The sequence below is a fragment of the Salmo trutta genome, chromosome 23 (genome assembly GCF_901001165.1).
Source record: "Salmo trutta chromosome 23, fSalTru1.1, whole genome shotgun sequence".
NCBI lineage: Eukaryota > Metazoa > Chordata > Actinopteri > Salmoniformes > Salmonidae > Salmo > Salmo trutta.
Genome location: NC_042979.1, coordinates 26,784,134 through 26,799,076, shown reverse-complemented (window position 1 = coordinate 26,799,076; position 14,943 = coordinate 26,784,134). Strand labels below are relative to the sequence as shown.

The window sequence follows — 14,943 nt, the reverse complement described above, 5'->3', positions numbered from 1 at the left end:
TCTATAAGGAAATAAATGACGAAGTGCAACGCTGAAAAGATGAGTGTTGGAGGCTCATGTCTATCAGAGCAGAGAGGGGGAAAGACATAATAGAAAGTTCATCTCTTCAGTTCGGTGCGAGATACAGGCGCGCTTCTCTCTCACCACAGTGTTGTGCTATATAGGCTACAATGTTGCGGAAAACATAAACCCGGCCGCTCCAACATGAATCAATTCTTAGAATATCAAGCACGTTTTCACATTATGTTTTTTAGGGAGCAGTAGAATTATAGAGGAGTCAACATCAATTAAGTGATTGCTTTTATTACACTTATTACATAGCTACCAGTGAAAATAATTTGAAATGCAATAGGAGAGGTACCGGAATTGGTTCCAGAACAAAAAAAATTTAAACGGAGAGGTTTCTGGATCCGGCTCAAATTAAGCACTGACGCCCATCTGACCCAGATTGCGATTTATAATGGACCGTTTTTGGATTGCATAAACAACAATAGTAATTGTGTGCTGGCGGGGATGCAGGGCAGTGTTCCAAACGAAACGACTACAAGTGTGCTTGCTCTAGTTCCTCGACGCCACAGCTAGCAGAGCTAAACAAGTACCTTATAGTTTAAGCCTTTTCTTTGAGTCATAAAAGTGCATTAAAATTGCACTTTGGATTTTTATAAGTACGATTTTCCCTGGACAGTTACTTTAATAATATGCAATTGTTTCACACATTGTTGTATAATATACATTAATACTGCATGCATTCAGTGGTTAATTAATTATTCTAGTTATTCAGTTTTGGAATAAAAAAATCTGTATTTAATACAAGACTTAATCCAGGCTGTATCACATCTGGCCGTGATTGGCCCAGCGTCGTTGGCCCAGCGGCGTTTTTTACTTAACTGACTTGCCGAGTTAAAGAAAAGGTTAAATAAATAAAAAATGTAAAAAATATTTAAAAAATACAAATACAGGATATTTGTACAAACCATTTATTTAAAATTGACATTAAACAAATACAACGGCTTTGCTACATTCGTATCTGAAATCCAGACACAAGCAAACAATTGTCTAAGGGAGAAAATTACTTAAAGAAAACATTTTTGTTCATAAAACATTTACATAGGCAGTATAAACAAGTTTTTAAGCTATGCAACGAATAAACAGAAGTGTGAGGCTTGTAGTAAAATATGAAAAAGTACAAAGAGAAAAAAACAACTATTCTCAAATCAATTGCCAGAGCGCAAACATGATATGAACACCAATTCATAACCCTAACTCCTAAGACTTCATAAAAAAAGCCAAAAGCAGTCTCAAAGGTAATATTGTAACAGAAGGGATGTGTTGAAAAAGGTTGTAGAAAAGCATTATGAAGAAAAAATAAGGTCCCTAGAAATTGATGCAGGCTGGTTTTTCATTGTCTGTCAATAGATGGCAGTGCCAGCACTGTAGCTTCATATCTCAGCTATAAAATATAATGATTTCCTCTTTACATAAGTGTAACCACTAGACTACAGGGAAAAAGGGTCTTAACCAAGTTTAATGTGTCTAACATCATATGCTAGTACTTAGGCCGATTCACCACTTATGGCCTCACTAAGTCTATTCTACACAATTTACTTCACACTTCATTCAGTGCCTTCTGCTTTTAGGTTTTTATTTTTTGTTAATAACTGTATATATGTACATATATATTTTGTGAAGCACATAAATACACTCTTACAAATGTTTGTACAAAAGACGCTACAGGAAATAAATGTGGATTAACTATCCAGAAAAGCATTCATTCATCTTCTTGTCAGAGCCAAACAATGAGAAGCAATGTGATTTGCGTACCTGTATATACATGTTTGTTGACATGTATAAAGGAGTCCAACTTTGTATCAATACATTAGTAGCCTTTTAGTAGCCATTAGTAGCCTTGTACTGGACAATGTGAAAAGTACGGTTTGGGTCGCCCCTATAGTGTGAATCAGGCATATTAGTTCAGGCTTGAAAAATCTGCCCTCTACCACAGAGAGAAAGGCTCACAATAGCCCACAAATAAAAACATTGTTAACAATCACTACAAAAGCCCTAACACAAAACGGACATTATCATGACCACCTTGGTTGAATAAGAAACTCTATGTGCAGAAATGACATATGTAACTATGAACTTCTTTGACCGTATGTGCACTGAACATAGTCTTTGATCAGTGCTCCGGCATCAAGCAGGAAAGGGTTAACCCCAAATGCAGTTCAGCCACTCCTGTCTATTTGATCTCAGTCATGATGCCCTGTAGCTAAATGTAGTCTTGATAATGTAGTAACACATTACTGTGCTCTTTAGTTTTCCAGGGCTGCTTTGTTCGGAATGGCATAAATAATGACACATAATCATCATCCGTTTAAAATAAATATGTCAATGAATATCAATAAATAAAAAATGATGGAACCTTGAGGGCTCTGAGTGTTTGTAGGAACTGTTTAGAAACATTTGACTAACAAAAGAAATAGCTATGGAAATAACTTCCAACAAGTGTCCCACTGGACACACTGGTTGAATCAGCATTGTTTCCACGTCATTTCAATGAAATCACTTGGAACCAAAGTGGAATAGACGTTGAATTGACGTCTGTGCCTAGTGGGGTGAGAATGCATTAACACTGAAAAACAAAATAACTAACAATGCAGTCTCTAAAACATTCAGTTTAGTCACTTCTGCATTTATAAAAAACAGCTTCCTTGCCATTACCTGCACTTTAAATGAGCCTATGGCACATTTCAATTCATAAACAAATTCTGGAATTTGTAAACAGTAACAAGCCACCGTATGAGACATATTTACACACACATGTAAATATTCAAATAGACCATTTCTAACTGTCGTTAAAACTTCTAATACGGTTATGACTCATATCAATCTGCATTGTCAACCATGATATACAGTATGTTCCATATTTTACTGTAATTGTTTTACGGCGTTGCGCTTAAATGGTCTATCTTTACCTGTAGTTTAAACATGTAAACGTCCTCCTAATATGGGCATTTGTTACCTGTTGCTCTAAACCCTACATGTGCCAGAGGCCAGTGCATCAAGAAGACGCAGTATCAGTGACAAAAAGCTAGCTAATGCCACTCCTACAAACCAGTGTATGTCCCTATCCCAGGGGTCAGTATTGGCCTATAAGCCATGTCAGTCTTAGAGAGAAGGGGCAGGGTGTAAAATCATTGAAATCAAAGGTGAGCTTCAGACCCACCCAATCACTTCAGCTTACATCTGACCACAACGGCCGCTAACTTGTGTTGAGGCCATCTCTTAAAATAACCTCAACATCCAACTCCAACTCCTCCATTTAGATTTAGAAAGTGTTGGCCTATCAAGACCGAATACACCAGGCCATATAGGCCGATTACAGTTGATGTCTTCTTGCAAGACAACAACGTCCATCTCTAAACCCTGCATTAGAGAGTACTGGTCTATAGGCCAAATACACCAAACCATTTTGTCCGATCTTCGAAAGACAACAATGTCCATCTCCAACTCCTCCATTTTATAAGAAAGCACTGGCCTGAAAGCTGAATACATCAGACCATTTAGGCCAATAAGAGTTGACGTTGTCTTTCAACAATGTTTTTAATTTAATCGCAATCCACACACGTCTCCAAGGCAGCGCCCACAGTGGGCTGGGGGTGTCAGGGCGTGTCTGCGTGTTTGTAGTAGCCCCTCTTGATGGCAGCTAAGGCGATGCTCTCAGCGGAGCGCCTCTGGTCCAGGCTGAGAAGGGCCTGGAGCAGGGCGTTGATGTCTGCCTTCAGACCCTCCTTCTGCATCCAGTTCTTCAACAGGTCGTACACCTTGTCGCCAGGAGGGGCTCTCTCTGCCATCTTGATGTGGTTGTCATTGACACCGATGTAGCGGAAGAACTTGTTGTGGATCCGCACATCCAGGCACTCGTCGAAGAGGTCGAAGCTCTTCTTCAGGGATGTCTCCTCTCCTGGGGAGAGAAAAGAGAAGAAGTGTTACCTTGGTTACATCTCTGCTAATTCATTGTTGCTGATATCAAAAATAGGGGAGTTTTTCCTGTTTTCCTGACCACCAAGAAAATATGTGCTTTAGTTATAGACAATAAGTTAGGTCCAGACTTTTTTCCTGAACCAGTCACATGTTCAGGAAAAAAACTGCCCTTTATTTTAGAAAGCATAACTCTTTATCGTATTTTTTCTTTTTCCTGATGATTTCACTTAAATGAATTACAATTCTTAAGCTGAAAACAATAATATAGCTTTTCTTAAACAATAGATAAACATGTACAGTCATGCACTGAACTAAAGTAGCTCTGCATCAACTATGATCTGTTCCTGAATCTGTGGCGGTGTGCTTTCCCCGTCACATTTTGTTCATTTTCTCAGCCTTACAATAGAGCTCCTTTTTAGCATCCAAATTGTAAATTGTTTCTAACCTCTTAATGAGGGGAATTAACTCGTAAAGCAATTAACCACTGAATACAGAGCTAACAAGGTTAAACCGTGGAGCCAATAGTAAATAAGTGCTACACACACGCAATTTACTTCAGGCAGAGATAAAAACAAAGCCAAGCTATACTGACTATAGTTCAGTAGCAAAAACTATGCTTTAGGTAAATTCCGTATTCCTGTAGTCCCTATTCATTAAATTCAAATCCCTATTCATCATAGGATGAATGAGTGACAAAGGACATCAAATTCATATATAAAATCCATCAAATTCATGATTGTTTTGACTTGCTGAGGGCTGACATGAACTCAACGTTATTCCATCTCTATGGAGTGTATTTAATAAGTCGAAATGCTCAAACCTTGCATATAAAAATGTAACTTATAGACAATACATTTTTATCAGACTGTTCTGTAACAATTCACTCTTCTGAACAGACCGCAGTCAGGATATGATGAATGTGTTGTTTATGGTGTTTGTGGAACCCCTCCCTACAGTGGTGTAGTGGTGCCTGGAGAAGTGGGTATACTCTAATTTTGCCAAGGTGTCCTGTGTGAAAAAATCTATGAGAAACAGTCACATACACTCTGAATGACCTAAAATGATAAATCCCATATTGGTCTTTCACAGTCAGGTCAACCCAAGCTGTACTGTGCAAGTAGACTTAGATTAGCCTACTATTGAAACAGATAAATGAGTCAGAAATGCATCATTTTCAGATCTTTCCCTATTATATCAGGTTTTCACTCTCAAGGTCACACATCTTCAACAGAAAAAACACAAAATTGTATGTTTTAAGTCCATAACAATGATTGAACCACGTCAGGAGACCACTTTTGAGGTCTGGAAAAAAATCGAAGAAATGTTGAGTTTTGAGTGTAGTTACCCTTTAATTCAAGTGTGCAGGCACCTAGCACTGTTGTTTGGTTAGCTGTGTTTCTGTTGCACATAAGATGGAGTAGGCAAAATAAATGTCCACTGGATTGATGCAAATAATCATGATATCATTCTGACAGGTAGGCATAGGCTACTTTCTAGCTAATTAACATTTAATAGCGAAGGTTTCTGGGAATGCCTTTCCATAAATCAGAAGACGGTTAGGCCTATCATTAGCACTGCTATATATGTTTCCTGTTCCTTAATTGTTTGACACCTGGAAGTTTTACTTCATATTATGAGGCATGTCTTACCTTGCTTAAAGTAGCGTATTGCAAAAATGCCACCATAGAAACATAGAGGCAATTATTTGTATAAAGACTTACTCATGCGTTCTCCTGTTCTATTGTTTTTTTTTGTGTTTTTTTTTACTTTCTTTCATTGTCTAGCAGCCAAAGGCATTATGCTAGTCATATTAGCAACACAGGATACATTTCTAACGGATATTTCCATCTATTTCTATGAAACTGCTTGCATGTGCAGTGCGCATTTTAGAATGGTGTTTTCCAGTAATTGCAATTTGGAACAAATAAATAATAGTTTATCAACATTTTAAGGTAAACATTGTGATCTGTTCCATCAGCCTTATTAATTGGTACAGCGTATTCTTCTACCACACTACTTAAATACGTATCAGTTAGGATTAAGAAGAGAGTACACGCAATGCCCACTGAAAAATAAGTGGGTATAAGGCGTATACCTGCGTATACCCTCCACTACACCACTGCCTCCCTACTAGAACCCGGCCCACACTCGAGCTCTGTGCGGGGTCCCTTACCTAGCAGGGACACCAATCTCTTCTGTAGAGGATCACCCTGAAACATGACAGGAGAAAAAACAAGAGTTAACCACAGCCCTTCTACAGACTACCGGGGACAAAATCTCTTATCTGTTCAGAAATACTGTAAGTAAAATATTATTCGTGTTATGAAAGTCTGCCTTGGTGAAAATACTCAAACTTGTAATGTGCTATTGTTATTGCACTTCTCAGGATATGTGTCTGCTGCAGGAATGCACAACTCGTCTCCGTGCTCACATGATCTGCTGCTAGCAGGGTATGTTTGGTTTTGTGTCCTAGGCCATACCTATCCCCAGGGTTCCTGTCCCCCAATCCCCCCTGATAACACCTTCCCCCTGCTCCCCTGTCTCGCAAGGTACCTGTTCTCTTCTAACCTTCTCTGCCCCAATATTCTTCAACATCTCCCTCCCTCCACCGCCCCCTAACCACCTCTCCCTCCTTCTCTCACCCCGGCTGTGGGCTGCAGTCTCTGGGTGGAGGGGCTGTGTCGGGGAGAGCTGCTCGACGAGGCTGCCCCGGCGGTGGGCAAGGCCGACAGACTTGTCTGGGAGGAGCTGGTGGTGTTGGGCAGGCTGTCACCTAGGCCACGGTCCTCGTCCTCCCCCAGGCTCAGGGGAGGGGAGGCCTTGATCAGCCTACCCTGGGTCTCCTGCAGCAAGGGGCGTGACTCAGGACGGACCTCCTCTGCTTCTTCCTCCTCCAGGCCGGCGTTCTGGCTGTTTTGTCTCTCCTCTGCTGTGGGTCCACTCTCATCCTAAAAGAGAGTATGATTTACATATGGAGAGAAAGAGAGAGAGAGAGATCACATTCATATCATACATGTAATCATAATTAGTTGATATGGTTCAGGCCGGTGTGACTAATCTTCTGCCAAGATCAGAAATAGTGAGTGACGCATCACTATGACCTTTGACTGTGTCACTTAGCAGATCAAAGTACACTGAGACATTCTGAGAAGATGCATGAAAACAATTCCCCACCGAAGATTCATATACAGCCAACAGACATATACTGATATACACCAGGGATGGTCAACTGGCGGCCCAGCCCCCCTTTTATAGGCCCGCGGATACATTTTTAGGAACTCAGTCAGGATCTCAACTTACTGTTGAGAGTTAGAATAGTAGAATACACCAGGTGCAATTTCAAAATTTGGTTGCACATCAGCAGTTTTTCTCTTGTTATGTCAGTAATTGGCAGTCACTCAATCAGCCCATGTCACCTAAAAAGTTAAGTCTACTATCTAAACTTGTAGTAATCCTGGTCGAATTAATGATTTTGTTAGTCACTTAGATATGCAAACATTTCTCTCCGCCCCATGGAAAAATGAGCAGAATTGTATGAAATGAGTTGCAAAATCTTCTCTACGCCCCATGGCAAAATGTGTAGAATTGCAGCAAACTTGCTTTAAAACTGCAACATTTTCTCAACGCATGATATTAACTCTCTGCTGTCAAGAGCGGGGTCACTAAAATGTTGTGCTCACAAGGTAGCGGTGGGGGACACACAACAAAATGTCACATAGGGCCGGATCTGACTACATGTATGTGGGTACGCAGACCCACAAGCCACTGCCCCCTCATAATGAATTCAGATTTTTTTTATCTACACTGATAGATAACATAACCCCAATGACATACTGTAACTAAAGGAATAGAGAGGGGAAAACTTACGATGGGAATCTTCACGATCTCAGTGGAGTCACAGCGACTGTCTGAACCTGAGAGACAAACTAAAACACATGGAGAATTAGACAACAACCATATCAGACAACCAATCTGCAGTGTTGTGTCAATATGTATTTCAATACACAGCGAGTAGCAAGGGACGTTTGTTTTTGTTACTCACCTGGCTGAAATGTACATGGCTTCTTGATACAAAGCCACACACCAATCCCAATGAAGAGGAAGAGCAGGAGCAGACTGACCAATGGCGTAGCTTTTGGGGAGGAGAAATTAAGAAACAGAACCAATCAGAATCACATCTCAGACTTGATAGAAACTATGCTTATTTTTCACAATAAAACACCCCATAACCTATGACTTCACTAAAGTAGGAATTTGCGCTCCACTAACAAGCAAGTATCATGTTATTCACGCTGAAAAAATATCAGTGTATTAACTATATACAGTTCATTCTGTTTATTTAATCTGTCCTCAATAAAAAAAGATTCAGAGCCTATAAAACAGATAAAGACATATGTAGGCCTACCTATGGTCTTTGGTGAGCTGGGGACAGGGGTGGGGAGGGTAGGAAGGTGGAGGGTAGGAGAGACGTCCAGTTTCCTACACAAAGTGTTGGAAATGGGGGTGCATTTCTTCACCTCCTCCTCCCCCACTTTACACCTAGGAAGACAAGAAAAAGGAATTTGTATTTTATTTTTGAAGGGGCTAGTCCAGTAGACACTTGGTTAAAAATGACATAATGCTAAACTCAGATCAATTTGTGCGGTCTTGCCAACTCCTTGACAACTCATGGCAACGACAATAGAAGTTGGCTATAGAGTAAAAACTGATCTGAGACCAGGCTGCTGTTTAGTAGGCCTACAGGGGTGATTTCTTGACTAAATTCTGGTGGTTTTAGTGTTCTAAATGTTTAGGGTGGCACTCACTTGACACATCTCTTGCAGACCTCACAGGCCTGCTCTGGCACACAGAAGGTGCCCGCTCGACACTGGCACTGGGTGTCTGTGGTACTGGTACAGGGTACCGTCTTACTCTGATCTGAAGATGGAGGAGAAAAAAAAGAGAGAGAGAGCGAGCGTAATTAAGGGCACATTTGTACATTCACTCTGGCTATCTACTCCGATTTCAGAGCACTCGTCTGAGTGCCAGAGCGCAGAATAATTGATGAATTTACGAACGCTCAACACCTGCTGAATATGGCCGGTGTCAGTAAAGATCAGCAAAACAGCTTAATTAAATTGTTGCCAGCAGCACAGTTACAGTCACCAAGTGTCCAGTGTGTGCTCTAAACGCTCCAAGAGCGAAGCGCTCTGAATTCACGAACTGACAATCTGACAGATCTCTAAATTTACACTCTCTGGTACTCCAAAGTGAATATACGAACGGTGCGTTCACTAAGTGATAATGCCCGAGAAGCTGGTGTTTAGAGGAAACACCGGCTTCGAGGGCATTATCACTTTTATACAACAGGTTAATACAACATATTCAAATAATGATTGACATTATTAGAATTTATTCATACTATTTCATAATTCCACAAGATATAGTCCCTACACAAATCTAGGGTTGCTGGAGACGCGATCCAGTCGTTCAGTCTTTTTGTTCTCCATCTTTGGACGTGACCCAGTCGTTCGTTCTAAATGTTCTATTGCCATACTGGCTGGCAACGTTCTTATCCCTTGCCTGCTAGCTAGCCAACTACGGCTAAGTTACAGTCATGTGAAAAAGTGCAGCCAGAATAACAGCAATGTAGCTGTATTTGCATTTGTTTAAGTGACATTTATTTGGATACATCCATAACAATAAGCTGATGAGGCACGATTTCGCCTGGCATAGAAAATGTGCTCACTCGTCAGAACACTGTCGTTCAGAGGAGCTAGCCAACAACACAGCTACAGTAACAATCACTTCAAACTCAAGCTGGAAAGACTGCAAATTAGCTGTGTTGTAACTTTAAAAAAAAAAACATTTTTTAAATTTTGTATATAGCCATAAAAACGCTGCCTGCCTGTCTGTCTCGTCCCGACACGTTCATTTCTATGGGACAGCAGGAGATTGAATTTGAATATTAAAAATATTTAGCAAATGTCTACTGATAAAAACTAAATGTTAGTCTAAAAGAAATGTGAGATAATGTCTAGATGCTTTATATAGTGGAGATCAAGATTATAAATTGCTTGGCTGGGCTGATGAGACAATGGATTGCGCAGTCAGATGGAACAGAGTAAATAATCATTTTAACGTCATAGATTTAGCCATTGGCAATTTGTGGAATAGACACCGGCTGGAATGTGGTTTTAACCAATGAGCATTCAGGATTAGACCCAGCCGATTAGACCCACCCACAAGTACTATTATAAACTGTGTGGTTCAAGCCCTGAATGCTGATTGGCTGACAGCTGTGATATATCAAACCGTATACCACGAGTATGACAAAACATTTATTTTTACTGCTCTAATTACATTGGTAACCAGTTTATAATAGCAATAAGGCACCTCAGGAGTTTGTGGTATATGGCCAATATACCATGGCTAAGTGCTGTATCCAGACACTCTGCGTTGCGTCGGGCATAAGAACAGCCCACCCCCACGGGCCTTATTGCTTAAATTATTGCTTAAATATAAAAGTATGTGGACACTTGGTCGTCAAACATCTCATTCCAAAATCATGGGTATTAATATGGAGTTGGTCCCCCCTTTGCTGCTATAACAGCCTCCACTCTTCTGGGAAGGCTTTCCACTAGAGTTCCAAATCATCCCTAAGGTGTTCAATGGGGTTGCTGTCAGGGCTCTGTGCAGGCCAGTCAGGTTCTTCTACACCGATCTCGTAATACCATTTCTGTATGGACCTCGCTTTGTGCACAGGGGCATTGTCATGCTGAAATAGGAAAGGGCCTTCCCCAAACTGTTTCCACAAAATTGGAAGCACAGAATTGTCTAGAATGTCACTGTATGCTGTAGTGTTAAGATTTCCCTTTGCTGGAACTAGCACGAACCACGAAAAACAGCCCCAAACCATTATTCCTCTTCCACCAAACTTTACAGTTGGCACTATGAATTGGGGTAGGGAGCATTCTCCTGGCAATCGCCAAACCCAGATTTGTCCGTCGGACTGCCAGATGGTGAAGCGTGATTCATCACTCCAGAGAACGTGTTTCCACTGCTTCAGAGTCCAATGGCGGCGAGCTTTACACCACTCCAACCGACATTGCACATGTTGATCTTAGGCTTGTGGGCGGCTGCTCGGCCATGGAAACCCATTTCATGAAGCTCCCGACAAACAGTTATTGTGATCACATTGCTTCCAGAGGCAGTTTGGAACTCGGTAGTGAGTGTTGCAACCGAGGACAGATGATTTTTACGCGCTACGTGCTTCAGCACTCTGTGTTCCTGTTCTGTGAGCTTGTGGGGCCTACCACTTTGTGGGGCCTACCACTTTACTCTTCGGTAAGGCCATTCTACTGCCAGTATTTGTCTATGGAGATTGCATGGCTGTGTGCTTGATTTTATACACCTGTTAGCAATGGGTGTGGCTGAAATAGCCGAATCCACTAATTTGAAGGGGTGTCCACATATATTTGTATATACACTGCGTGCACAATTATTAGGCAAGTGAGAATTCTGATCTTATCATTGTTTCTATTCACATTTTCAAACTCCAAACCATATAAACTCGATTGCTTATTGGATTTAATCATTTTCAGGTGATATGTATTTGTGTAATGAGGGAGGGTGTGGCGAAAGTGAATAACACCTTATATCAAGGTGTGCATAATATCAAGGTGTGCTTATATCAAGGTGTGCATTTTACCTCAGGTAAAATGGGCCAAAAAACGAATTTAACTGACACTGAAAAGCCAAAAATGTAAAATGCCTTTCAGACGGATGCGACACTCTTTAAATAGCTAAACTATTGAAGTGTGACCACCGGACATTCAAACGTTTTGTTGCGAATAGTCAACTGGGGCGCAAAAACCGCATGGGGAAGAAAAGGCGCAAATTAACTGTAAAAGACATGCGAAGAATTAAACGTCAAACTACCAGGAACCCATTATCCTCCAGTGCCACCGTATTCCAGAACTGCAACCTACCTGGAGTGTTCAGAAGTACAAGGTGTCAAGTGCTCAGAGACATGGCCAAGGTCAAGAAGACTGAAACAAGACCACCACTGAATAAGATTCACAAGTTGAAGTGTCAAGATTGGGCAAAGAAATACCTGAAGACAGATTTTTCAAAGGTTTTATGGACAGATGAAATGAAAGTGACTCTTGATGGACCAAATGGATGGGCCCGTAGCTGGATCAGTAATGGACACAGGGCACCACTTTGAGTCAGGTGCCAGCAAGGTGAAGGAGGGGTACTGGTATGGGCTGCTATCATTGAGGATGAGGTCGTTGGACCTTTTCGGGTTGAAGATGGACTGAAACTCAACTCCCAAACCTACTGTCAGTTTCTGGAAGATTCTTTCATCAAACAGTGGTACAGGAAGAAGTCCTCAGCATTCTGGAAGGACATCATCTTTATGCAGGACAATGCTCCATCACATGCATCCAAGTACTCCACTGCTTGGCTAGCCAGCAAGGGCCTCAAAGATGCCTGAATAATGACCTGGCGCCCTTCCTCACCTGACTTAAATCCTACTGAGAACTTGTGGGCCCTTCTCAAACGTGAGATTTACAGTGATGGAAGACAATACACCTTTTTAAACAGCATTTGGGAGGCTGTGGTTGCTGCTTCAGCGAAAATTGATCGTGAACAGATCAATAAACTGACAGACTCCATGGATGGAAGGCTCATGGCAGTTATTGAAAAAAAGGGTGGCTATATTGGTCACTGAATATTTTTGAAAGGCCAAAAATGTTATATAATTGTCGTTTTATGTTACTTATCTGTTACACTTACTCTAAAAATTGAGAATAAACAAATGAGTTGAGAGAAATTATTTTTGTAATTTAGTTGCCTAATAATTCGGCACACTAATAGTTGCCTAATAATTGTGCACACTTATACATTTCCCTGAGAAAGACAAAACTCACTTTTCCTTTGTTAAACATTCAGGTTTGAGGTTCAATAACATTTTGGATTGACTGAGAGCATTGTATTTGTTCAACAATAAAATTAATCCTGAGGAACACAATTTGCCTAACAATTTGCCTAATAATTGTGCACTCAGTGTGTGTATGTATATATATATATATATATATATATATATATATACACACACACTGAGTGCACTATATAATATATATATTGTATCATACATTCAATAATTTAGGTAACAGTTTATTTTCAGTTCTGTTTCAGATGGTATATATTACTAAGTTATTAACACTAATCTTTGTAGTGTTTACTGTGAGATATATATGCACTGAAGCACTCACATAATAAAACTCTTTCACAGCACAAAACATGTCCCTCCCCTGTAACAGTTACCTCCTTTCAGTGCGTCAGGCCTTTCACATGGCACAAAGACACACCAAACTGCTTTGCAAGGTAACGTACGCACGCACACACACACACGACTCTCCTGAGACAGGTAATACACGCACTGCATTCAGTTTGTGTGGAAAAAAAACAAAGACAGGCACACCCTCGTACGCCATGTAATACCACTGTATCAAATTATCATGGAGCTTTGAGGACAGGGAGAAAGCGACCATGTATTCTTCTGCACTCTCTGGAACAAAAGTCTATCAAGCTAAACTGTGAATGCCCAATGCTCCATGAGTAGACTCCCGGAATGGGTGTCTACCTTGGTTAATAGTTTATGAATTGGCAACAGATACAAGAGAGAGACATTGTGGTTAGCTAATAGCTAACTTCATGTGAAATGGAGAGTCTCTTCTTCTAACGACACAAACTTGTTGTAAGACAGTTCTTTAAGGACAGCTAAAAGAGGCCAGGTAACAGGTAACTGTTTGTCCTTTTACAGGACTATAAATAAACAGCAGAGGACTTCATTACCTTTGCGGCAGTGCGTGCAGGGCAGGCAGTGGTTCATCCCGTTGGAGTGTTCTGTGTAGGTGTGGCCGTGATCACAGGGCAAGCATCTCCCCTGCTCCATGTCCCGGTCGCACGCCCTGCCCACGAACGTACCTGTCCATCAATAAACCCATCAATCAATACAATTTTTATAAAACAGAAAGTCTGTTATAGTCTGTTTATTTGTTTGATTAATACTTAACAGTAACCTTATTGACGTCAAAATACATATTTAGCCTGAAACATTTCTTTGAGTAAGACAAAGGGGTGGTGTGCTTGTGTGTGTTGTGATGGTGGTAGTGTGTATGCATGTGTGTGTTGTGATGGTGGTAGTGTGTATGCATGTGTGTGTGCTTTTCCTATGTCTAATAGTGGAACAGAGACTCGTAGCCATGGCATATGCAAACTATATACTACTGCAGTGGTTTTGCGTCTACTTTCTTGGTTGTGATGTAACATTAGCATTTTTCCCGCCCCGTTCACGCATGACATGCTTTGGGCACCTGATTATCATGTGTTTAGAGAAAAGACCGATACTATCACACCCAAAAGAGAGAGAGCGATAGAGGGAAGGAGAGAACGTGAGAAATGTACAGAGGAAAAGCTTGAAAAGTTCATTGGCATTCCTGACTAACTAGCTAGAGATATTCAGGAATGCCTTTTCCTATCTGACTGACCTAAAAAGGTCCAAACGGGTCATCTAATTGGAAATAGCAATAGCTTGTTAGCAGTAGCCTGCTTGCAATGGTGCTAGTGTTGCTATAATATCCTTGGCTCATTCCACAGCGCTGGCATCAGTAACGCAGTGGTTAGGTTTTAATGGGACTATTTCAGCTAGTAACACAACTTTTAAAAGAAACCCTACTCCCTCCCTTAATGTTTACTACTGGGTGTTGTTAGAGCCTGGGTTGGGTTCCCTGCCGCTAGCTAGGTGATAGGTTCCGCTCTCCTCTGCTATCCTCACATAGTTTGCATTACTCTGACTCTAATAATGTTAGAGTCAGAGTAATGAGTTCCCTCCTCTATGGAAGGCCTGTTGATCATGTATCATAAGGACTGGTTCTAGCTTGGGTTCTATGTTTTGTTTATAAAGTGTGA

General features: G+C 40.9%; 1 protein-coding gene across 1 annotated transcript in view; it reads right to left on the bottom strand.

Annotated features, from left to right (window-relative positions):
- Positions 1-963: 963 nt before the first annotated feature.
- The window catches only part of LOC115159678 (tumor necrosis factor receptor superfamily member 10B), a 36,563-nt gene continuing 22,583 nt past the window's right edge, over positions 964-14,943 (bottom strand). Inside the window, exons 3-10 of the mRNA XM_029709633.1 lie at positions 13,828-13,959; positions 8,790-8,901; positions 8,390-8,523; positions 8,027-8,116; positions 7,852-7,910; positions 6,627-6,932; positions 6,158-6,194; positions 964-3,964 (exon numbers count right to left, since the gene is read on the bottom strand). Of these exons, the coding sequence (XP_029565493.1) occupies positions 3,663-3,964; positions 6,158-6,194; positions 6,627-6,932; positions 7,852-7,910; positions 8,027-8,116; positions 8,390-8,523; positions 8,790-8,901; positions 13,828-13,959 (1,172 nt within the window). The 3' untranslated portion in view covers positions 964-3,662. The remainder of the gene's footprint in view (positions 3,965-6,157; positions 6,195-6,626; positions 6,933-7,851; positions 7,911-8,026; positions 8,117-8,389; positions 8,524-8,789; positions 8,902-13,827; positions 13,960-14,943) is intronic.